A 26,756-nucleotide genomic window follows, 5' to 3' on the forward strand; every position below is an offset into this window, starting at 1 on the left:
ATCTTCAAAACTTCACTTACAATCAGAGTAAAATGTTTAAGTGAGCAATAACATCTTACCTTTTTGATTTTGACAATAATGGCTTAGAGAGAATGCAAATTAAAATTAATATTTTTCTAATATGTAGGACAATTAAAAATTACTTTTATTGAAGAAATGTCAGATTAATTAAATTGTGTTCATACTGTACCTTAAATGCACTCACTATTTGCTCAAGACTCCTTTAGTCCAAATAAATGCGTAAACACAACAAGCTCATGTTGCTTTAATAGCTGCATTGTTAGCTCTGGTGTGTCCTATCTTTGTATTGACAATACACCAAACCTTCTCTATGAGGCCAAGAGGCTCTGCTTGAGTGATATTTTGTTCATTAAAGCAGATATTGGTATTTTTTGTAGTGTGAGCAGGTTCCAAGCAATGTCCATATCCATTAAGTTTGTCAGGAGAGGGAAATAATGTGTGCTCCAAAATGTCTTGATGGCTGATATACTAAATTCAGATTTACATTAAATTAAAGTATAATCAAAGTTATCAGAAAAATCCACCTAAAACATGTTGCTGTGTATAAATAATCACATTTTTATGTGAGTTTTACGTTTTGAATTAAATTAACTATTATACACTGATTTCCTGGGATGCACCTCTAATTGGAACCTAATGGACTTGTTTTACTTTTTGTGAACTGCTCTAGCTTAACTCAATTGAACCCAATTATGTGCTTGTAATTTTAATTGTGTGTTCCTGTTTTATCAGTCGTCCCTACACAAGCAAGGTAGCAAGAGCAAAAATGAAAAAAATGAAAAAAAAAACATCACCTCCATGCACACACGCATACAAAAATCCCGCTTGGAACATTTTTCAGGCAACAGACAATTACATCCCGCCCTATTATTACGTTCTCGACGCTGATTGGTCATGACAACAGGGTCCTGAACGCTAACTGGCTATCTCATTGTCAACCATGTTAGAGGCGTGTTTCTGTCGTTGGGAGAATGCAGTGCCTGCCCTCAGCCGAAGTGTCAGCCGGCCTTTTACAGCTCTTCAACCGGTGACTGCAGACAGATGTGGAGCTGAAAAACTGACAACAGGAGCCATGGACGAATCCAGAGAACAAATGAACCCACTCCTTAGCAGGGTGAGTACCCGGAAAAGACGTTTTAATGTAAGCTTATTGTACGTGCTCGGCTCTTTGTCTGTGTTTGCCAAGCAACAGCACAAGTCAAAGGGATGCTTGATAATCATCCGGTCACTTCTATTGTTAGCCGGTTTTCCTTTTCATACTTCTCCTTAATGGTAAAGGTTATTTTTTACACTTTTTAAAAAGCTACATTTTAACAAAGATAACAAATATGTTCCCCTTTGCGCTTTATGTCTTTTTTCAGAGGGTTGTTACTAAACCGAAGATCTTGCTCGTTATGATACGTTAACAACGTCCATACCCTTTAGTAGTTTTCGTAAAATATTTCCTCCCTGTAAATCTGAACATTACCTTTGCTGTAAACACTTTAAGGATATGAAAACAGTAGTAGTCTGGTACGCCTGCGGTAAGTCTGTTAGTAAATGACTGATTAGCAGTTAACCGCTTTAGGCATTTTCCGCTCACACGCTACGTTACTTTACGTCATGTGTCCCATTAGGCTCTACAGCTGAGTGAGCCTCAGAAAAGAAAGGTAGTGTAGAGGCACATTTCACAACTACAGCCTCCTCTGCATGGCAGTTTTACCATATTCTTTAAATAACCCACTGCTGGTGATCTTACTGTGAAAGATAAGTGGCCAAATTAACGAAACGGAAAAGCATGAGCCTTTCCACATGCCTTACAGTGAAGTTTTCAGTGACTTGTGTGCGGGGAATAGAGAACCACATCCTGTCTGCTGGGTGTCACTGCCACAGAGAGGCTTATAAGCGTCGGACCACTGAGTGTTAAGAAGACCAGAAAAAGAAGCTTGCTGGAGAGCTAAGTTTAAAGAGCACAGAGACTGCGTGACATCAGTGGTGGTGTAAGGTAGCCCACTACTCTTCTGCATGTGTTTGCCTACTGTATTCATACACGTGCGTGGATTCCCGGAAAGTCAAGGGGTGGCATTATTGCAGTGGGCACCTCTTACGCCAGAGCTGACCCCCACAGAAAGTAATTAATCAATGTCCAAGACTTTCACATTTAAATCCCCAAGAATATACAATTGTTCATCTTTCAATGGAGCATTCAGATGCATATTTTAAAAACCATGAATATGGTTTCAAATAGGGGGGCATTGTTATTTTATGGTTTTCTTTCTGACCGGGGTTTTTGTTTTGAGGCAATAAAGAGGAGTCTTTTAAAATGTAATTTTTAGCCCTTGACCTGACAAATATGCTTCAAAGCTAATGAGCTGTTATGATATTGTAAATGCTGTTCAATTTTGACCAGGCTGTTTAACACAGGATGTAAAATGACAACACACAGTCAGTTTTGTAGATCTGGCGTTCTCAAATGTATGTTCGAAGGATCAAATAATTATTGCTTTTTAGATGAACCAATAATCTGGTTTATCAAGACTATTGATAAAGCAATAGTTCAACTATGTGACCAACAACACATCAACACTAATGATGTGTTGTTGAATGTAAAGAACGAACATGTAATGACTACAATTCTCCTTGCTAAACACAAAGCATGATGCTTTGTCCTCTCATGTTTCATTGGGAGGACAGTGTGTTCAGAATGATATGTTAGTTTTCTGCCACATTGTGTTTTGGATTCTAGAAATATATTGTATATTGTGGTTTGATCAGAGGAACTTCTTCCACATGTTTTCTGTGACCCCTATGGCTTGTGACAAACTTCAAGCAGGACTTCTCATTACTTTTTCTTTCAACAACAAGCTTCTCTTGTCCCAGTCTTCCATAAAGATCAGATTTGTGGAGTGCCCAACTCATAGTTATCTTGTTGACACGTTCACTAAGCGGTGGATCTCTGGAGCACCTCTAGAGTTACCATGCGCCGCTTGGCTGCTTCTTTGTTTATTGTCTCCCTTGCACCACCTGTCTGATTAGGTAGATTCTCGTGGCTTTATAGGTTAGCAGTTGCGCCACACACTTTTAATGCTCTGATGGGATGTCCAGGCATTGGGATACTGTTTTGTAACAGTGTCCTACAAATTATCAAGCATATACACTAACGGAATGCTATGTGGTTGGCTTTTAAGCAATGAAATATTTACTTTCTTATTTAAAAATGAATTGTTTGTTTATTTGAATCTTTTGATGTATTCTCAATGTTGGATAAAATAAGCGTAAATGAAAACTGGTTAAATGAAAAATCTGTGAAAATGTGTTGGTTTCTTAAACTGATTGATTAAACTTTGGAATAAGGGATAAAATATTTTATTATAATTGTTAGTTGCGTCCCTAATGATACTACTAAAATATTTACGATGGCTTTCCTCAATTTATTTTCTTCTTAAAAATAAACATTACGTACTTATTCAAAAGTACTGGAAAGTAAATTTTTTAAAGCAAGTAGAATTTTAGGAAATCCTCTGGGTTTTTTTCCAGATTTCAAGCATTTTTTTTTTCTGTTTGTATTTTTCCAAGCCCAAAGGTGACAAGAGTCCAACTAAAACAATTTTTACAATCAGATTGTACCTTTGAGGTCTTGTTCAGACATCACGCACTCTACAGCTTGTTTTACTGTGCAAACATGTTGAAGTTCTGTGGAGTAAAGAAATCAATTTGTTCAGGATGTAAGATTTAGTTTCTCCTGTGTGCGTGTGTGTGTGTGTGTGTGTGTGTGTGTGTGTGTGTGTGTGTGTGTGTGTGTGTGTGTGTCTGTGTTTCAGGGCATCACAGTATTCAGTCTCAGATGACCAAATATGACGCTATAGATTGTGTCATTGCACATTCAAAAACAACCAGCAAAACACCAAAGTTCCATCCATAAATCAATAACTTTATCTACAAAGACTCTGCATACTCATCCTTTTTGTGATCATATCTGTCTTGCACAGCGCTGCCGATCAATTTTGTCCCTCTTTTTTTTTATTTTTTTATAAACAAATAAATATCTATATACCAGCGTACACTAGCTTATTTAGAGTTGTACGTGATTATTTATGCACAACTTTATCAAAGTCCAGACAAGAAAGTGATGTCTGGACTTTGGTTTGTCACAGCTGCTTGATTCTTTTCTTTTTTTATTACACATCCTGATTTGCTGCCACGGTTAAGATCGCTGTCCTGTTGCATGATCCAATTGAAGCCCCCCCTTCAGCTGTTGGACAAATGGTCTTATGTTTTAATCTAGAAATACTTTCGAATACAGACAGAAAAGTTTGTGATGGACTTAATGACCTCGAGGTGCCCAGCAGCACACCTCTTGTGGAAGCAGCAGCTAAGGAAATTCACCTACGTAGGTTGATCGCAATTTCACTTTTTTCATTTTTTATTGTATCATTAAAATATGGGTTGAAATTATTTTACCAATAGTAGATCTAATAGGTTTAATCACTCTCTCCTTTCTGAAACTAGGCACACTCAAAGAACAAAAACCTGCATAAAGTACAAAGAGGTCGCATGTGCTGCATACCAATTAGTCTGGGGGAGTTTTTCCTTTGCGTCATATCGTTGTATGAGTTTAGCAGTGGGACTAAGGCCATTACACAGGCTTGTTCTACATGATTAGTGGAGGTGTTAGTAAATATAATACATCTAGATCCATCGGTCGTGGAGGCAATACATCAGGACTTCTTTGGAAACAATAAATCCAATAATTTTGTGTGAAATTGATCAGCCTTTTCCCTATCACATTATCAAATTTTTTGCGTTCTTCTTTCCTTCATTCATGTTTTACTTCTTTCCTTCCTTCCTTCCTTTCTTTCTTCTTTCAACATGTCATCGAGTCACCCCTGTGCAAAACTGAACAAATATTCTTTGTTTGCAACCAGACACAGCCTATGCTCTCTGGAAGAAATGCGGATTGTGTTTTTTTCCACTGTTGCAATAGTTTAGAGTTCAAAGTGATGTGGGAGTCTTTTACACCTCATAACACAGTACCTCATTTGGTGAAATGTCAACACGGACCCCTCACACCAGATGTTCAGCACAGTAATGATGGCGTGATGATCTGGGATCGTATTGCAGACAAATGACTCGGCATCTTGCTTGAACGCCCAACTCAAACACTTGTAAGGTGTTAGTTTGTCCGACAGCTACAGGTAGTCGTGACCGATCACACATTAAAACCCTTGGTTTTGTAGAAGGTGCGCTTTCTTTATGCCGTGACTGTAACATGATTCGGTCCAACTGAGTCATCAGCATTAGCATAGTGGCTCCAAGCGCAGAAAGAAACTACAGCGGAGTGGCTTGAAGTTGAAAATGTGCCACAGTGACTTCATCAAAGTTCACATTGTATCAAAATCTGATACTGTGGGAAATAAATTCGGGCTACAATGGGTTTTGTCTTCTTGTACCTTTTAGCATATTGCAGTCTGTTTTTAGGGTGAACTTGCTTTGATGGCCCAAACTTGATATGTTGGCATTTGTTTTGAATGTCCTCCACTTGTGCACTTTTTTTTTTCCACTCAGTAAAATGGCTGGTTTCAAATTCTTCTGAGAATCCTTTGAGTTCCTTATTAGATTTATAGGCTGCTGCATTCTCCGGAAGACTGAATGAGATTGCCATTCAGTCTTTCTTCAAAAGCTCAAAATACACTAGACTAAATGTTTGAGGTTTAAACAGGACTGACCCCCTTTAAAGTGCAGAGTAATGATATTCTGATGAGATACAACTGATGTTGTGGGATTTGTTTTTAGGCATTTTTAGGAGGAATAAATGTGAAGGTGTCTTAGTTTTCTTGTATTTTTAATTACATTTTATAGAGCCAAATCCTAGGTTTAAATTAATACTTCTCTTAAACTTATTATTAGAAATGTATAAAGGTAGAAAAACACACTATAATTCTGACATGACTGACCTATTTACATTTTTTTTAGATTTATTTTTTTATAGCTATCTACTTCCCAAGATAAAACCTTTCAAACAGCAAATAAAATATTTCAGAGAATACATATTCTAATGGAAACTAGGATGCACCTACTGTATCTATTCCACCATTAGATGTCACTCTTTCTGTTGAATTTATCTTAAAATCATAACAACCCTAAATCATTTCGATTTAGGGTTGGTTTCACGTTCACCCTTGAGAATGCTGTGCTGGCATTAAGTGTGTCTGCCTCTAGATGATGTGTTCAGTGTTCCTGTGGCTAGAGATCAACATCAAAATAGCAAAAATGAACTAGTTGCTCCTATTTTAGAAAAATGCTCTTATGACCCACTCATGTGGGAATCTTTGTTGCATACAGGAAGCAGGTAGACAGCGGTTCTTTAGATTATTAGAACTTGTTGAAAGACACACCTAACCTTGATGCCTTGGCTGGGATTGTATAAGTCAAAGTCATAAGAACGAAGACATTTGGAGTCTCATGAATTCACAGCAATCTGTCCGTTTTCAATTCACTGCAGACTGCAGGGAACACCGACCCCACACGTATGCCTGTTTCTATTTATCTTTGTTGGGGGGGCGACTCTTCATTTATGACCTGAATACCTCAGCGGCTAAGGACTTGTATGTCCTCCAAATGTGAATGTGTGCCCTTCGTCTGATAGCGTGCGCGCGTGCGTGTGTGTGTGTTTATAAGCTGTTGGCTGGGTGAATGAAATATTCATGGAGGCATGGTGGGATTGGCTGCCGTGCATGGAGCAGGGTTGACGGGGTAGAGCATAGCACAGCACTGTGTGTTCTGAAGCAGCTCGCCTTCCCTTTTGTATAAAGAGATGAGCAGAGGAAGAGAGAACAGACGAGTGTGACAGTGTCGCTGTTCACGCTCGGCTCACAGGCGTCCCTCATACAGCGCACACAACCGCCATAGAGAAGGAACTGTGTTACGCCTCTCCTGCTCCTGCTTTGCGGATGTTTTGGTCTAAATGGATGAGCAGAGCAAAGAGGAACATGTGCTCACGGTACGTCTCCTCCTCAATATTTGTGTTGTGTCCTCAGCATCCGTGTTCTGCACTTGGAGAAGAATCCACAGGCTCTAGGTGCGCTGTACCGCTTGTGCGTTTGTATTGATTTGTCGGCTTGTGGTCGTCTTCTGTTATGTGCTAATGAATGGGGGCTCTGTGGTTACTAAATTTGACCAGAATGAAAGAAAATATTATGTGGGGAAAGAAGAGGTGATAGCTCTTGAAACTGAATGCTTTTTTTTTTTTTTTTATGTGCCCCTTTATTGGTCCAAAGCAACACGAACGAGAAAAAGCTATCAGAGACAATTATGGCTGCTTGAAGGAACGGGACAAGCAAACTGGGAAGGAAGCAGGGGGAAGAAAAAAAAAAAAGCTGCGAGAAAATGGGTCTGTCAAGGTAACAGAATCAAAACATGAAGCTTGCTATCTGTAGCAATGATGTCCATTAACTGAGGGAAGAATAACTGAACAATTAAAAACTGATAAGCTCAAAATTGGAGCATTGGGCTTAAAGGAAAGATCCTATTTAAATACAGAGAGAGGTAAATACAGAGACTCTTTTTCCCCATTCAGAATTGCTGACATGAAGTAATCCCAGCTCTTCAATCAGATAATTAAACCACAGATCTCTGGAGACGTTATGTAGTGGAGGCTAGTGTGAATGTGTTTGTGTCACACTCAAAGGTGATGGGTCTCTATAGGAGTTAAATCATTTAGGGGCTAATCAGCAATGCATAGCTACCTTATAAGTTCTATCTTTGTGTTTGTGGCATTTTTACAAAACCTCCTGAATACCATCAGATCCTTGGGTTTGGGAGAAACTGAACTGTGCAAAAATATTTGCCCTTTTGTAAAGCTGTTCTCGCTTTTTCCACATATAATGTGTTGGGTCATCAAACAGACCTGAGTGAAAATATAACAATGATTTCATTTATTAAGGAAAATGTTGTTCAAAAGAATATGACCCATTCAAGAAAGTAATAACCCCCCCAAACTCGTCCTTTTCCTCATCCTCAGCCCTTTTTGCTTAGACTTTTCCTCACGATCGGTGGCCTTAATGAGGCCAGTGAGGCATGTAGTACTTTAGATGTTCTTTTGAGTTCCCTTGTGACCTTCTGGATAAGTCGGTAATGTATCCTGCAATAATTTTGGTTAGCTGGCCACTGCTGGAAAGGTCACCACTGTTCCAGGTTAACTCCCTTTCTGGATATTGGGTCTCAATGTGGATCACTGGAGTCACATAGCTTGATAGTTTTGGATTGTGGCATCCCATACTGTCATATAATTGGGTCATTAAAACAGTTTTTTGTTTATACTTTTGTTATCTTTGTATTAAAATTGGTGTTATGATGGGAACCACGTAAGTGAAACCAAATGCAAAAAAGTGAAATATGTAGGAGGGTAAATACCTTTTTTTTCATGTTGTCCTGCACTTAGATCTGGTGCATTTTTTTTTTCTATAGGTTGATGGTTGGTCATGGCCGGTCAAGCTAAAAATCATCTGTTTTTTTTGTCACAGCCTTGGTGCATCTCTATTCAAACACGCTATGGTAATAATTAGCTCTAAAAATGCTTACCCTGGCTATAATATCATTGTTAACCAATGTATTTCACTTTTAGTCATTTATCTGTATCTACTTTTCAGACACAATCTTTTAATTTGACATCATTGGCTTCAAATAATTGCAATTATTCTCATTTGCAAAGAAAATAGTGCATTTGGCAGCCATTTGAGCTTTGACTGAAATTTTAAAAGACTGGTCTCTCCCACTATGCAGCACATCTGTTACAATACTCCCTGTTGATTGGATCAGTTCCCAGTTACTGCAAGGCTGGCAAAGAGGGAATCGGTCGTGTTGGCATGTTGTGTGGCTTGTTGCTCATTTCACTGCTTGCTTGGCAGCTATGTGAATATTTCTCTGCCCATGCAAACACGTTAGCAACCTGGCTCTTAGAAAAAGTTCATTTTTATAGCTAATTTGCTCAACACTGGTCTTGCTTCTTTAGGTGTGAAATTTAAATGGTGCTCGTTTTAATCACAGTATGTACATTCTTTGCATTCTTGTTGCTATCACAGTTGTTTGCCACGTAATGCTTTTACTATAGTGGTATTACGCTGCACTATCTGGCTTCAATAACTTTCCTCCAGGCTGAACCTGTTAGTGCTTGAAAACATCCCAGCGCACACTGTAAAAATGCAAATTAAAGTTCCAGAACCTCACAGTGTGGGGCTGCAATATTTGAGGAAAGTGATGTCTTGACCACAGCTGGGTTTTACGGCAAACCAGCTGTTGAAGACTAAAACATTTGAAAATGCTGGAGCAAGTGAGAGGCTTTGAATTAGGACAGAATCAGACTAAATTAACTAAACCTGGAGATAATTCAAAGAAAACTACTGGTGCATCCTTAGTCCTATGGGAATCAAGGGTCTTTCTCTTAGTGCCACTTCCAAACAAGTCATCCTTATTTCTCTAATCTTACTGTTACAAACTTTAGCACAGCAGTCTGGGCCAGACCATTGAGGCTGCACACAGGTGGCTTCAGAGGGACGTCGAAAATACAGCTCTGTTATTTTCTATGAGGCAACCCTCACTGGCAACATCTGGTTGCCGGCTGATGTTCCAAGCCCAGTGGTCCTTTTCACACCTGTTTGATTAAGGAGGGTCAGTGGCTCTATATGGAATATAAATAAAACCGTGACTACATTCTGGCTCGTCTAGCTGCTCTTATTTTGTGCTGCGCTGTTCTATCTTTTAAAAGAACAATGCAGTTTGTTGGTTGTTGTATTGTTCATAGATTTGACTGAGTGTTAACGTTGTAAAGACAATTGCAAATTAAATGCATTTTTAATTGGTTAATTTTCAGTACTTGTCCTGTTCCTTCAAGTTATTTCAGTGATCAAGTGGGATTTTTCATCATTAATAGAAGGGTACCATCAATTTTCTCTATGTTTGTATAATTTATAGTCACATTTTGAACATAGATTTTTATGCTTAGTTTGCTAAGGAATGTAAGCATAATGTAAACCAATTAGTATGATCATAATGCTGCCCCCGTTTTCCTTTATCTGTTGTAGTGTTTTATGAATTGTTTTTTTTCTTTCCTGACAAGTAATCGACTCCTGTTTACCGTTTAATGATCATGTGATCTGTAAATACTTTATGTCTAAAGCCTTACACATTGGTTGTTTGAGCCCATAAGCTGACAAAATCCTCATCCACTGTAACAGCAGGATTAGCCATCTACTGTTTGGGCATATAGTGTGGAAAAAGTTAATAGATTAAATATGTTTTGCTTTTATTTGCACACCATGTATTGCCTATCCTGACTTCTGAAGCACACATTATAGCAGTCTGTTTTTATTAGCGAACTTATTAATTATTGAGTGGGGCTTTTGAACAGACCTTTCCACTAAAATGAAACAGCAGCATGAAAGGCCAAATTCATGTTGTTTGCCTTCTAAAACTGAAGTAGATTGATCTATTTTCATGATTTTGTTGGTATTACATTGATGGGTTTGTGAAATATAAAAATATTTATTAGTGGTGGGACTAAAATGGCGTTATGTTCCAAAGTGCATTTTCAAACTCAAGTCTAGCTTCTTTACGTTCGTCTTGATATTTTATCTTTCAAATTATTAAAAGGCATATTAATCTTGGTATGTCTACATTTCTGATTTAGAGGAACGTTAGAGATTAAAATCCCACATTCAGCAAATAAAAGTACATTTCTCAATCCTAGCTGAAGTTTTGTCTGATTTAATATTTGTCTGTAGGAAAACAGGTGGCATTGCTTTTTATATAGTATATCGATTGTGTTATGGATCCAAAATTACCAGTAAGATAAAAAAAGCATATATTCTATGAATGCACTCAATTGTTAACAAAAGGCCAGACTATTTCATGCTGCAGTTCCACACGTCTATGCTCTGTCTACAGGCCTGCATACATGCTGGCTTTTCTTACTCAGTTGGCAGTTCCTGCCTCCTACTTGCCTCCCCCAGTGACGTTAGCCATTTAGGCCCTCAAAGCCACAGCTGTGGTCGAGGAAAACAGAAGCGATCTCACTGTCCTCAACCTTTTGCCTCAGGGACTGCGGCAGATAGACCGGGGTTTATTTTTGACAAAGCTATGTGACAGGTTTCATCACGTGTTCTCGGATTGTTCCAAGAAACGTGGGGTTGAGGGCAACACGCACTCTAACAAGTGCTTATAGCTTGCAAAGCTGCCATGAGACGACGTGCACGTAAACAGTGATTCTTGATTCCTGACAAATAGCTGCTGTAAAACACATATTTTCTGGATGAGTGTTTTAAGAAGCACAGTGGTAAAGTAAGCAGCTATTTCGTCAGAAGTAGTTTCACACAAGCTAAATGCCTTGCCTGTAAACATGGGCTTATGTGATTTCTGCTAAAATTAAACATAAAGTGTACACCAAATTCTGTGTTAACTCAAATAAAATGCCACGGTGATTCTTTGTTTCTAATTAGAAGTTTTATTTTAGTGTTTCACAAGCTAAGAGGAAGAAACAAACATGTGGAAGAAGGCTTTCTGGTCAGATTCAACCAAACTTTATCTAAAATGTGAAAAGGGAAACACAAGAAACACACAGTAAACATGGTGGTGCCAGAATCATACCAGGATTACAATTAAATTATTTTCAATGTGTTAGTATTGCCTTGTCAAAGTGGAGACCTAAATCTAATGGCAAGACTTGAAAATTGATGTCGACAGGTGGTGCCTATCCAGAATTATGTATTATGTAGAATTATATGTGAACTTCAAGTGAAATAGGAAAGTAGACCATGAAGTAGTATAAACCTGGCAGCTGCAGCACAGCCTCTGGGTATTTATGCACCCTATAACAGTGTTTGTCTATAATAACATTTTCCTCTTGCGGCGTCACATTTAGTGGAAACACACCGAATATGTAAACAAGCCGATCCTATTACAGTGTGTCCAGCATGTCCACCTTTATGGTACTGAAAACCAGTAAACGTACATCTAACAAAAATAGGTCACGTTCCAATGAGCTGATATTAGGTTTGGAATTTCCCCCAGCTGGTCTAAAAATTCAGTGGATACAGACGCATGTAGTTTTTGCAAACCTTTGTTTAGCATCCCCTAGCAGGATTTCTGTTGGGTTCAAGTCTGGTATGTAAGTGTGATATTGCAACACACCACACACACAAGTGTTCCATTGTAGATTCAAGGCTTTTTTTGGGGTTTATTGTCTTTGCATTTTCCATTTTGTCTTTAAAAGGAGAAGCATTTTTCTTTTGATTTTTGTTGTACTGCAGTTCTGTCTTTCTTTTTTAGAGACACATTTTCTGCATTTTTTCATTCAGTCTGAAATATTCACTCACATAGGGAAAAGAATCTGTGGAGTCTTTGGATGTGCATCAGGTTTGGTATGTGTTAAGGAAGGAATAGACTTATGTCTCTGTTCCTGTGTGTTTCTTTTTCTTATGCTTTTAATTTTGCAAAATGCATATTTTTGGTGTTTATGTGTGTATTCAAGTACTGTATTAATTATATCTGGATGTTTTGATTTGATATTGATTTCCAGATTTGCTGCTTTGTATCACTGGGGGCTCTATGTCTCCCTAACTCAGAGGTTCCCAAACTGCGGGGCGCGCCCCCTACAGGGGGCTCTGTGTCATTGCAGGGGGGGCGCGGGAAGCCGTCTGGATGAAAAACAAAAAAACAAAACAAAACATGAACACTGTATGCGCTGGGTTTTTACCTTAGAATGGCCAACTCTGATATTCCTATGTCAATTTGATACAGTAGAGGCTTCCACGTTTCCCATATCTGTGTCCTCTGTCACTTTTATCAGCAGTTAAAACTGTTTAATCCGTTGTTAACATGTAAACTGTTTTTCCGAGCCGCCTTTAAACGCAACATGAGCGCTACGACGCTCGCGCTGGAGGAGACCTGCTGCTGGGCGGAGCTACGTAGGTTTGTGTTAGAATCACGGCAGCAAACCAGCAAAACGCAAAGAACTTTTCACAGTTTTTCCCTCCAAACTAACCGACTGAGTTGAGTGAAGCTGTTGGATGCAGGTAATGTTAGCTAAAAGATGACTAGCTAGCTAATATCAATACAGAACCTTTAGCTTAACAAGTACCTTGTAGGCTACCGATGTTGGTGTCTATTTTCAGCTATTCCCCCGCCCCCCGTCACACGCGTCGTTTCAACCAGACAGCCATTTGTAATCCATGGGGGGCGGCAGAAAATGTTTGGAAACCACTGGGGGGGCGCAGAAGAAAAAGTTTGGGAACCACTGCCCTAACTGAAGCCCTGAAATCATTCATGTTTTCATAATAGTGATATTGGACTGCATATTCTGAAAAAAAGGTGTTTCTCTTTCTAATTGCTGTAGTTAACCTATTGGAGTTGCTATGAAACATAACCTTTATGGCACGAGTCATTAAAAATAAGTACAATTTTATCAATACAGACTAATTTGTTTGTGGAACATTACCCATAGATAAACCCTCATAACCCATAACATATTAGCTAAGTGTAACACTCTTACACTTAGTTAATGTGTAAGAGAGCTTGCTGCATAATACTTATTACCAAGGTCTCGTCAAATTTCAAAACAGCATGTCAGCTTCTGTATAACATTTGACTGTAATTGAAAGGATTACATTCAGTATAAATGAACACTGATTCTTGAATGTACTAAACTGAAATACCTAATTTATTGTCCTGTTTGCCTGCTCAACAAAACTATTAAAAATATATATATTTTTTCCTTCTAAAAAGACTTACAATATGCAAGACATACTTTATAATTCTGTTTAAATGTTTAATAAACAGAATTTGACAACAGAAAGTGTCATACTATTGATTACGTGACTCTTTACTTTGTTGCCAGGGTCTAGATGAAGAGGCGTTGGTTGACCACGGGAAGACCAGCTTCACCACTCTTTCAAACTATGAGACAGAAGATTTGGAAAGTAAGTACAAAGCCTTTCAGCTCAACGTAGTTTACTAACAATTGTTTTTTTTTTTTTCTTTTGTTCAGTAATAAATCGAAATATTTGGTCCTTTGAGGAAAAAAGTCCAATTTCGCACCTAACCTTACCCTGGGTGAAGCTAATGGATATATATTTTTGTAGTAATTGTGATGTTTATGGCAGATAAAAAAAATAGCTTTATTTTTGTATTATATAACTGTTGTTGATTTTTTTTGTAGGGAAAATGAAAAGAAAACCATTTGATAATTTCCTATGAAGTTTCATATATAAAAATGTAACAGACACCGTTTAACTGCATTAAAATCAAATCAGCAGAAAACAGCTGATGAGTTTAAGCCTCATTGCTCTCAAGAGTCTTGAAAACCAATAAGCAGTGGAAAGAATGGAATCATCAGTAATGTGTCTGTATCTGTATGGAAACTCTAATGGCTCTAATTTCCTGTTGACATCACTTTGTGGTATACAAACCGCACATTTCTGTCATTATTTCATTAACAGCGAAGTAAGAACCTTTGTTTGTACTCATTACGTAATGGTGAATGTTAAGAGTGCACACCCAGTTACAAAAGGCTGTTTTTCTTTAACACACGTGGTGTCATTTATGATTTGAAGTATTATTTTACTCCCTCAAAATATCGCTCATTTTCTGGCACTCTTTTAATTAAATTTCTTCTGCGTCAAGCCTTAGCTAATCCTGTAAAATAAATTTTCATCAGAGGCCACATATTTACTGTGGAAAATAATTAAATCTGTTATTACCTTGGTTTTCGAGTCTACCTCTTCCCCCTTCCATTGCTGTTTCTCATGGTTCACTTTATCCATATTCTTCACATTTCCTCTGAGTTTTTTTTTCTACATGCTGCATCTTGGTGTCATTTCTCCTGAGTTTCCCCTCAAATCAAAGAGAAATGACTCATCCGTTAAAAATGGGTATCGGCAGAGTACGTTGGGTGAAAATAGGCCAGTTTATTTCGGAACGCGGTTCCTTTGTGGGAGTAACAATAATGATGAGAAGCAGACAAAACGCAGAGGGGAAAAAAAAACTAAGAAGAGCAAAAGTTAAATGTTGTACTCTGGTTTTCGTCAAGTAGATTAACTTAAGCTTTCCAACAAAATGGAAAGAGATTCCTTCTGTCTTCTCGACAGTGTTGTGTTCTTGATTCTAATGTCAGTTCTTGAAGCCAAAACTATTTTTACCCGTTATCTAAGAGTTTGAGGTTTATACGCTTGTGAAAACAAAGTTGATGTACTCAATTTGAAATGTTAATATTCTTATTATAGTTGTTTCCTCTAAGAAAGAATTAAACTAAGAATTTGGTTTATCTTTTTATGCTTTTATTTGCTTACTATGACAATAAAAATATATTTTGCTCTTGAGATAGATGGGAAGTCAAAGTACATGGCATGCTTGGCAATTGAGACGGTCTAAAACAAAGTTGCTTGTGCGTCATTTATTAAATAAAGTTTCCTTTCTTTCCCAGGTCACAGAGCTGTGTACGTAGGGGTCCACGTTCCATTTGGAAGAGGGAGCAAACGGCGGCACCGCCACAGAGAACGCAGACATCACCGAAAGAAGAAGGACAGAGACTGTGAGGAAGGAAAGGAAGATGGAAGAGAGTCCCCCAGTTATGGTTCGACTCCGTTTTTATTTAAGTACAATATGTCAAAAGTAAATAACTCTGCACTTTCTTTTTGCAAAAGGTTATATTCCTGTTTGACTTTCTACTGTCACTCTTCTAATTTCTGTCATAAAAAAAAACTTTAGGTCTCCCAGATTAGTTTATTAATGGATCCTTTTCTGTCGCAAACTAGTAAATCAACACCTGATCAACTTAAAATGTTGTGTATATAAATCAAGATTTGTTTGAAGAATTCATTATTCTTTTTTATTTTTTTCTTTTCCATTTACTGGTACTTTTAAATTTTTTTTTCTAATTTACAATTACTGCATTATCAATTGCTGAGTACGTATTATTGTTGAGAACGTAATTGCAATGTGCAGAGCGTACGATTTCTTATTTGCGTAGTTTACAGCTGACTGTCCAAGCTGAAGGTGATTACACAGCAGGGTCAGGGAAAGTAAAATCCGATCACAAGCGGCTACTCGAAATGCATCCTGAGACCTGCCTAAAGCTTACTGCTTGGGATTAGATTAGGCCAGATGCATGGGGGGAAAAAAAAACAGCTAATAGTTGTTTACGTTGTCCACTAAGGTTTACGGCAATCACGTACAAAAATGCATCAAGTAAATCCCAAACATTGTAGAAAAGGGAAGTTTCAATTGGACAGAGCCTTAGTTTGGCATTTTATTGCGTTACAGTGAGTTTCATTTGTTATAATCTGCTTGAGCAGGGTAGCAGCCACAGATTTCTATAGTGCCTAGAAGGAATAATATGTGTGCAATATATAAACCAAGGGATGGGATGTGCTGCTCTCTCTCATACTGCAATGCAATATATTTCTCTGCTTTCTGTGCTCGTCATCTTTCAGTTCTGCGTTCATTGCTAAAAAGCTTTAAAGGCCACTGTGAAGCAGCGTCTGACAGGTCGTGACATTTTAAGTGATGTGTGCAAGCACCTTGTATGGAAAGTAGCTGCGCCGTCAGAGCTGCAAGATATAAAAAGCAACAAATAAAAGCTTAACACTGAAGATATGCTTAAAAAAAACAATCTTGGTATTTGAGTACATCCACTCGTGTTTTCCGTCTGGTTCTAGATCAGCTCTGGAATGTTGCCACACATAAAAGTGGGGAGTATTACGTTTAATAAAATTAATGTTAAAGGTTTTATGCTGTTTTTGAAGTTGTTTTCTTAACACACTGATTACTTTCAGTTACCAACTAGTTGTGATGCTCTGAAAGTTTATTTTTTTATAGCCTTAATTTTAAGTCTAAAATCATTATGTATATCATTTGAAGAAAAAAAAAAAAAGTTGTACTTTCTCCAAATAGCACCATAGGTGACTTCTGAGAGATGTTGATGTGTTTGGTCAGTACAAATACTTCTATGCACTTTTTCTTTACCTCTAAAGTTGGAAGTTTGATCTGGGAATGACATCAAGCTGGCAATACAAGTGTGTGTTTTCCTGTATTTTTGACTTTAAACCCCTGTGGCAACCTGCTCACCAAATAAGGTTGTGTAGTCCTGTGTGGGTGTGTCTAGACGATTTAATGAGACACAGATCACTGGAGATGCTGTTCTGTCTTCTGCATAATGTGTTTCCAACTGCAGACTTGCAGTGCTTATATTGTGATTTTATGACTTCATTTTTTTTACTGTGTTCAGGATTGTAGCTCACATCACTTAGATTCATTTCCATGGCTGAAATAGATGTGAAAAATGTAAAAGGAAAAAAAAAAAGAAAGCACAAGGCAGCTGAGAATGCAGACGAAGTTTGCCAAAGAGTGAAGAAGTTACATTTGGCAAGGTCCACCCAAAACAGTAGTAGTGATTTTAAAAGTCTCTGGCTAACCTATGAGTTCATAAGGTGGAGATTTTTTATTTGTGATTTATTCAATGAGAATAAGAAAGTCAGGGGAAATGTTTTGCAGCAGTAGATTGGGAATTCATTAAAAACGACACCCTGTGAAGCTGAATGAATGAATGAAGCTGATTAACGCCAGTATCAGTACATGATGTGACCTGCGGACATCGGCAAATGTTTAGTTCTGATAGAGCAGACATAAGAAATTAAAAACCGCTTTCATAGAACAAATTTAAATGAGCTGTGTTTTATATTGAATAAATGTCTTGACATTTCATTAATTCTAGTCTTAATGAGTATGCTGTTAATCTATTGTAATTTCTCTGTGTTCAGACACACCTTCACAGAGGGTACAGTTCATCTTAGGAACAGAGGACGACGACCTCGAGCACATCCCCCATGACCTCTTCACCGAGCTGGATGAGCTGTCCTTTAGACACGGTGGCGCGACCGAGTGGAGAGAGACCGCCAGGTTAGAATAACAATGAAAACATGAACAAGTTGATAAAACATGAAAACAAATAAAGATCTTCTATAGTTGTCTAATTACACGTTGGTTTTATGAGCAAATGTTAGTGATGACTTCTCTTTAAATTAATGTGGTTCAGTTAAAATGTTATTATTCATAATGATTAATAATAACGGTCTCTATTTTCATATCTAAGTCATTGCGAACCATATTTTTAGTTCAGTTCACTTCTGTAGGTTTTTAGCTTCTAGGCTTTTAATGACTGAACCAAGGGGTGGGCAATGTGGACTTAAATTTTTATCACAATGTTTTTTGTGGTGTAAGCATGACATTTGATAAAAGAGACAATAACAATTTATTCCTTCAGTTTTGGGTGACTGTATGGCTATGGCTGCATTCATATAATATGCTTCCTTACAACACCAGTCATGTGATGTGATTTGTATCACTTAACTGCATTCAATCATATTTTAAAATCTGTTGATATTTTTTCTCATTGAACAAACACTGGAGAAAATAGTAAAACTAACAATCCCAACAATATAGTTTTGGGGGATTTTAAACATCATTAAATGGAAATTAATGTGACAATAAATCAACAATAAATAAATCTTGTAATGATTAGAAGTTGATAACAATTAATGATAAACGATACAATAACTGCCCTCCCCTAACTGAAACTTGATTTTCAGGGTATATTTATCTGCAAAACTCGGGCTCAACTTCCGATTTTAATGTTTTCACAGGTTTGCTTTTCCAAACCTTTTAGAGTTGGAAGTGGGATTAGTGATTTTAGATGCCTGGTATCCCACAGATTGTTTTCTAACAGAAACATGTTCAATTAGTCACAGATTTGGGAGTATGAGTCATCCAGCTTGCACTGCTCCTGTTAGACTGCGTGCTCTGTCGGATGAAATTTGTCAAAACAGTAAAATGCAGTCGGCTGTGACGAGAACACTGCAGTTTTTTTTAATTTGATGGTTGAAAGGCTAACAAGGAGGTTTTTAAGCGCAGCCCTTTTTTGCTACTTCACGTGAAACATTCTTTCTGTGTGCGTCAGATGGCTGAAGTTTGAAGAGGATGTGGAAGACGGCGGCGAGCGGTGGAGTAAGCCCTATGTGGCCACGTTATCACTACACAGCTTATTTGAACTACGCAGCTGCATACTGAATGGCACCGTCATGCTGGATATGAGGGCCAACAGTATTGAGGAAATTGCAGGTACAAACACAACTCACTGGAATCTCTCAGATTTAATATTTATCCATCATGGTCATAAAGTTCATATTAATTTGCTGTGCTTACTGTTTTACTTGAGGGACAACTTCAGGGGGAATTTCAAAAACAATAATTGAATGAATTTGAATTTATTTTTGATGTTTTTAATCCACAAAGGCCTCACGTTTTGCATTCAGATAGAAATAAATATATGTAGTCCTACTAATAATGGACCAGATCGTCCATTGGAAGACGGCCCTCGACCAGATGCTTTTTGTAATTAACACGTTTGTGGGCTAATCTCGGTAGGAACTTTAAGCAATCTTCTTTTAGGTGGCTATATAATTGGTAGAGTTCATTTAAAAAGTTCTTTAACAATGACAGCATATTCCCTGTTGTAAATTATATGTTATTTTTTTGAAAAGGTCAGGCAGTCCTAAATAAGATTTGTTTTGCTCGACTGAGTGCAGAAATGGCTCTAGTCAGAATTATGCCAGAAGTTTGTGTGTATGTATTTGAGCCTGTTTTTATTATTTTGACCTTGTGCAGATTGTGGAAAATACTAAACAATTTTAATTTTGTGTACCCATTTTTTGTTTGGCAGGTGATCATTCCACGACACAAACCCAACAGCTGAAATAAATAAATAAGCCCAAAATAAAATGACATTTAAGCTCATGGGTGAATGGAAAGTTTTCACCAGAACTGTCATGTTTGGATTGTGTAACCCTGCGTGTTTAGCTTTATATAACTGTCTTTGTGCGTTCCAGACATGGTCATAGACAGCATGGTGGCATCTGGGCAGTTGAAGGAGGATTTGCGCACCAAGGTCCGAGAAGCAATGCTGAAGAAGCACCACCATCAGAATGAGCGGAAGCTCAGCAATCGCATCCCTCTGGTGCGCTCCATTGCTGACATAGGCAAGAAACATTCTGACCCACTCTTGCTTGAAAGAAACGGTGAGATCCTACAGCGCACTCACATTTCTTGCTCTTCCATCTATTCAACCACTGGGGAACTGTGCTTTAAAATCCACTGTTCAAATCCCTCACTGCCAGCATAGGAGGTGGATGGTCAAAGTGAGTAAAATTTAGAGAAAACTCTTAGTCCCCTGACTGGAAGAGAAATTTGGGTGCTAAAAATTGTGCTAACCCGTATGGCTGGCCTGTCTTTGGGGTTTGAATTAATTCCTGATTTTTCTCCTCAAAGTGTCATTCCAGTGACGATGCCCTACGCACGACCGTGCCTATGGTGTACATGTTGTAACATGTTGGTTAAGAAGCTTGAGATTTCAATATTGAATGAGATGTCACATTCTTCACTTCTCTGCCTGTGGTTTTCACTCGACTTGCATTTCATGTCATTACACTGGAAATTTGAAAGGTTGGTGATGGCATTTGTTGCAAAGTGAAAGGTGTGTGACCAAATGGACATGCATTGTTGTGGCAGAGCTCTTGTTTGCTTGCTGTGCACAGACATCTTGTTAGCTCATCCTCTGCAGCATGCTAGCCTTAAAACTAGAGCTGTTGCCTTTATTCAGTCACAGTGCTTGATTGGTTCATTAAAAGTAGAGATGCACCGATCAGAATTTTTTCAGCTGATTAAGATGCCTACCAATACGGGTTGTAGCTGATTAGTGCTGTAATCTCCATTTGTTTTTCTCAGAGGATAGCTCAAAAGGATAAAAAATGTCAATTCAGTTCAGTTCAATTCAGTGCAGCCTTCCTGTTATCTGCTGAAAGTTTAACTCTCTCCTGCAGCCTCATTTCTTTGAAATAGCTTCCTACATCGCCTCTGACCTTACTCCTAAAGACCTCGTTGATATTTAACATAGCTCACTTTGAAGGGCGATGAACAGACAACCTCGATTACTTTCACTCAAACAACTCGAACTGGCTGCGTTCAGTTATCCTTTTCGACTCTGCTCTATTCCAATACTTCTGATAAAACTATCAAGGACTGAAGTCCAGTATCGTGTCAGGCCTAGGTGGAATTCAGCGTGACATATCTCGTGTGTTAAAGGCAGGAACTGAAGAGATATATTAGACCACTGATAGTTTATGTTTCCCCTAAATCTTCTTTACTCAGTGATGGCATTCACACCAAAGAGTATTGTTGTTAATCTTTGACCTGGTAGAGCTTAAGTATGCTATTAGTAAAATAGCAGATGTTTTAATTTTCGGCTGACCAGCCTATCTATCAGAAAAGTGTCTCGGTGCATCTCTGGTTCACAGTTTAAAGTAACGTTTTTCCTTGCAGACCCTCCAGCATCCCTCTGATTCATCCTTACAGCTTGCTCCACACATCTATGCTTTTAGCTCACGTTATGCAAGCACAACACTTTCCAGCTGCACCTTTTTGCGATGCTCTTGCTTTGCATCCTTTCTCACTTTGTTTCCTTGGGGTGCCATCTGTGTATTGTACATCAACTTCATATTGTTGCCCTCTCTGTTCCATCCCTTATTCCGTTATCCTCTCCTTACCCTCCTTCTATATTTTCCTTCTCCTCTCCCTTTTTTTGCCATTGTCTCCTCTGTTAGGAGAGGGCTTGTCCTCCTCACGGCTCTCTCTCCACAAGCCAGGACTGGCCTCCTCCCTCTCCAGCCTGTCCCAGAGACGAGAGTCGAGAGTCTCCGTTCTGCTCAACCACCTCCTGCCCTCCTCCTCCTCCAACACTGGGCTGTCTCCGGGCCCCTCTCCCCACAGCACCCCACAAAACACCCCTTTATCGTTTCGCCGCTCCCATCTAAGCCCGTCACAAACCCGTTGCACAGGCCCCGGCCCTCAAGGCATACCGGAGGTGGTTGTATCTCCTCCCGAGGACGATGAGCCGGCAAATTCTGCGGAGGAGGACGCAGTGTCTCCACAGCTCACCCGGCGAACGTCCTCGGCATCCCAGAACCACGAGCTGCTGCCCTTAGAAGGCAAATATCTGTGTAGCCTGCCAGTGTGAGTCACAGCTTGAACAGAGAACACTAGCACTAGCATGAAAGCCCTGTTTCCCTGTTTTTTATCTTCCAACCCTGTGACCATTTCATCAACAACCCACTGCAAGGCTGCCTTTCTAAGACACTGGATGTGTTCCAAAAAGTTTTATGTTTTTCTTTTATTTTGGCACCATTAATCCGTTTACCTCCTTTTATGTCTGTTCCAATAAGCTATTTAGTTGTACACGTTAGAACCTTCCTAAACTTGCTTTGCTTTACCCATTCAAACACCTCTATGCATTTTCTCATTATCATGTTCTTGGCCACCCTTTCCTTCACTCTCTCCTCAGTGCAGCTGCATGGCTGTGTTTCGCTCCTCTTTTCCCGATGCTGGATTCTTCCCTGTGCTTTTATTTTTACATTCAGCTAACCTCATTGGATAATACTCAAAGCATTCCAGATAAGGTTTCTCAGCAGTGACATTGGAATGTTTTTTTTTTTTTTTTCGGTTTGTTTTTAACCACTGTTTAGTATCTGAGGAGAATCTCAGAAGAAGGTTTTATTTTCAAAAGCAATAGTCAAAAGAACAATTTGAATGAAACACTGGCGGAAAAAGTAGTTAATATATATACCTATGTTTGGAAATATGGCTAAAAATAAAATTTTTGTATTTTGAGGAGTTGTGCTCCAACACCGCAACAAACATTTTCTTAATCTTGTCTGGGTTCCTTTTTAATAAACTTAGGCCCTTTACATTGATAAATAAAATGTCAAGAGTGAAGTTGAACTTTGTTTTCCTCACAGAGATGAGAAAAATACTTTTCTCCAATACATTGCATTCTGCTGTTATTTACACCACAGAAATGCTATTGTGCCTTTTGAAAAGGAAGTCAGAGTATCTACAAAAATTCAGCTGTAATTTGTCCTTTTTTTGTCTTTGGTGCAATTTTTAAAAGTTGACCTATTATTCTTAAGGCTGACAAGCATCAGAAAAGTGAAACCTGTGTTAGGCTGCAGCTGCTTATGCAGCAGACACATTTCCTCTTTTTACACATCTGAGCGAAAGATTGACGTCACCACGGTTCCCCTTCGGTAATTCACACCAACCAGAGAGAGGAGACTAGGCCTTTCTTATCAGTATGGGTTTACAAAAAAAAAGAAAGTGCTCTGGAACCAGAAAAACACAACCACTGGGTGCTTCACATGACAACTCACTTGCCTCACATACACATGAAATTTAGTTGTCAAAAGCTAAAAAAAAAAAAAGAAAAGATGTGTGAAAAGAGTCCCACCCAAACAATTCTACCTCAGAAAAAACAAATTAATCTGATGTTTTCACTTTAGTATGACGAGTCTGACAGAATTTGGCTTGTAACAAATTTGTTCTGTTACTTAAGACACCCACATATGCATGTGCAAGAAAGAAGAAAACAAGATGAATGATTAGAAATAGAAACAAATTAAACCAGGTTGTTCTCGTGCACCTGACTGCTAATTGTTTTTTTGTTGTTGTTGTTTTTTTGGAACATGCAAATGATACCAAGCTTCCCAGTTATTACTAAATAATATACTACATTTCACCATGACAAGTAAAACGTCAGGAAGCACAACACTTATAGTTTTCTGTAACCAAAGAAAAAAACCTGACATATTCAAATACGAGTGAGAAAAAAAGACATGCTTTTTAACACTCACTCTGTAGTTTAACTAAAGCAATTACATGTACCTGTATGTGTACATGCACATACAGACACACATAAATACAAAGGTAAACCTCTATATGCATATGTACCCACATACACATACATAGTTCACATATACATACATTTAGGTTTGCGTACAAATACTGCTGACACAAACATACAGACATATATTTATACACACACACAAACACACACACACACACACACATATATATATATATATATATATATATATATATATGTATATATATATATATATATATATATATATATATACATATATATATATATATATATGCAACCATCCATATCCTTACTTATCTTAATAACACTTATTCGTTGTATGGTTTCAACAACATACTTTTATACATTTTCATATGGACTTCGTTTGAGATCTTCTCTTAATTTATTCCATAGCCTAACACTAGAAATAAATACATTTTGTTATACAGAAAAGTTGTTGTTTGTACGTTTAAGATTTATTTATTTATTTATATTTTTCTCTTAATTTGTAACCTTTATTCCTTTTCTTAAATATTGAATAATTTCTGGCAACTATCTGTTATTTGCTTTATACAGTCATGCCACTTTAGTACCCGTCCACGTGAAGACGAGATTAGGTGCATCTGCAAATGTTTTTTTTTTTTTTTTTGTCTTGTAGATCATTCATACACATGGATTTGGGGTTTTTGGGATAACGGGGACAGTCATTTTTGAAAACCGGTTCCATAGCAGATACATTTCCAAATGCTGGTTTCATGTTTGTATGTACAGGCGAGCTGCGTCTTTTGTGACATTGTTGCTCAGTCTCTCTCAGTAACCCACATGCGCCTCATTCTCACAAGCAGCCAACATGCTGCCAGCCATTTGGTGTTGCTCTGTGTTTTTTAGTCATTCTGTGGCGGTGTTGCATCGCCTGTGGTCCCACATCCTGTTTTGTGGACGCACATTTGTTCTTAATCATTTGCAAAAGATTACTGAGTTCGTCTTTGTGTGGACTGGGCCTAGATTTATTGTTGAGACAGTAGCCAGAACTTTATTTGGAGTTCAACTAGTGATTCGGGAATTTGCTCTTTGCAGAAAAAAGAAAACAATTTAAAGAAACAAATTTATTCAGAGGGTTACATCATTAAAGAGTTAGCATGTGTTTCCCAGAAACAGGAAGTCTTGGGAACCCCTTCTTTTTAGTTTTTAAAATGTATGCTTTTATTATATAGCCTGAAGCAAAACCTTTCTTTTTTTACCTCTGGGTGATGGTTCTATTTCCAGTTCATACTAATTTAACATCCATGCTTATTGTGTTTTCCTCTTTTGCATCATCTGGAACCCATTCACTTCCTCCTCATCAGTTCCTTAGAATAAACATTCTTTTACCCGAGTAAGAATGTTGTGGGAGCACACTGTGCCAGCAGTATGACTGAAAATATCCTGTGACTACTAGGATTGGTTAGTACTGAATGTGCTATCATATTCGCACCTACGGTGACGTTTTGTTCCTCCCAAACCAGGCCAAGGGAGTTTATTTTAGACTGCGTGCATGTGTATATGTTTGTCTGGGAATGGCTCCATTTCAAGGCATGGGTCATTAATAAACTCGCTGGGAAACTGAAAGGTTGGGGGTGATCTTATTATAGCTGGCCAGCTTTTGTAACTGTACCCCCTCCTAGGAATTACATCACATGAACAGGCAGGGATCTTCACATTCATAATATAGAAATATCTTCAGTGGAGGATTTCAGGCTTTGAAATTGTGTGATATCAGTTAAAAATGTGCTCTGTTGTCAACTTGAAGTTGACAAACTTTGAAGATTGTAATGTTTGTAATTGTGTAGATGGGTAATTTAGAGCTATAAAAGTACTACAGATTAGCTTAGCAGGTTGGCATTATGAGCTTTCATGTAAGGCTGTCTAATCCTTTGGAAGCGTTAGTTGTAGCATATGTGGTCATTGGCTAAATACATGCCACTGTAAACTACCATGCAATTATAGAGTGAGTGTATCCAAACTTTACTGTGAGTAGCTAGAATATTTACATGATGCTAAACATCCTACATAGACATCTCTCGAAAGGGCTGCATGAGATATTAAAAATGTATTGTCGCTACAATTTAACATTAAATAATAGTGTTGATCTTCACATCTCAAAGAACCGGTGCAGTATTTGGTTGTATTCTTCACCTTTCAAACATTTTACCCCTATTGGATAGACTTTCAATGCAGTAGATCTTCACACTGTATATTGATGATACCTAAGATGTAGAGGATCACCGATGTTTTTGGAAGTGGTTCAGATGGGAAAAACCACCTTACAACCACACATTTGTGTTTTCGTGGAATGTTGTTTGATAGATCAACTTAAAGTAGGCAAAGAAAAAACATGCAGGGGTTTTAAATATTTATGCAAATAAAAGTTTGAAAAGTAAGACTTGCTTTTGTATTCAGCCTTTCTGAGTCAATACTTTGTACAGCCACTTTTCACTGTCGTTTCGGTTACGTATTTACACATCGATGGGTTCATTCTAATACATGGTCGCGCTTTCAACCAGACCACTACATTTTAGCTCTTTAGGTATGTTTAGGGGTTTTGTCCTCCTGGACAGTAATTTTCTGTCCCAGTTTTGCAGACTCTAAGAAGGATTGTCCTGTATTTGGCTTCATGTTTCTACTTTTTTTACTCTGAAGAACTTTCCTGCCCCTGCTAAAGAAAGTCACAGTATGACGGTGGCACCACCATGTTTGATTAGGTTGATGTTCAGTGTTCCTTTTCCTTCACACATAGGCCAAAAAGTTGCATTTTGTTCCCATCTTACCAGAGCTCCTTCTTCCATCTGTTTGCTGTGTCCACTACGTGGTTTGTGGCAAACCTGACATGGGCTTCTTGGGGTTTCCTTTCAACAATGGCTTCCTTGTTACCAATCTTTCATGAAGGCCGGATTTGTGGTGTTATTGACTAAAGTTGCATTAA

The 26,756-nt window shown here is 38.2% G+C and overlaps 1 protein-coding gene across 11 annotated transcripts in view; it reads left to right on the plus strand.

Moving 5' to 3' along the window:
• The first annotated feature begins 988 nt into the window (after positions 1–988).
• Positions 989–26,756, plus strand: part of LOC106959974 (sodium bicarbonate cotransporter 3-like) — a 46,677-nt gene continuing 20,909 nt past the window's right edge. For 4 of the 11 annotated variants that reach the window (XR_001427470.1, XM_015052863.1, XM_015052858.1 and 1 more), the window contains exons 1-7: positions 990–1,135; positions 13,889–13,970; positions 15,473–15,622; positions 17,808–17,946; positions 19,004–19,164; positions 19,932–20,120; positions 21,702–22,085. Coding sequence is in view for 9 of the 11 variants with exons in the window: in XM_015052863.1 (XP_014908349.1) it covers positions 1,094–1,135; positions 13,889–13,970; positions 15,473–15,622; positions 17,808–17,946; positions 19,004–19,164; positions 19,932–20,120; positions 21,702–22,085 (1,147 nt within the window). In the remaining 2 variants the exon portion in view is untranslated. Of the gene's footprint in view, positions 1,136–6,579; positions 7,001–13,888; positions 13,971–15,472; positions 15,623–17,807; positions 17,947–19,003; positions 19,165–19,931; positions 20,121–20,383; positions 20,545–21,701; positions 22,086–26,756 lie in introns of those variants that run through there. The other 7 variants (XR_001427471.1, XM_015052860.1, XM_015052861.1 and 4 more) reach the window with 5 other exon arrangements.

This window comes from Poecilia latipinna, unplaced genomic scaffold (assembly GCF_001443285.1).
Source record: "Poecilia latipinna isolate Pla-1442-1.1 unplaced genomic scaffold, P_latipinna-1.0 Scaffold1142, whole genome shotgun sequence".
Classification (NCBI taxonomy): Eukaryota; Metazoa; Chordata; class Actinopteri; order Cyprinodontiformes; family Poeciliidae; genus Poecilia; species Poecilia latipinna.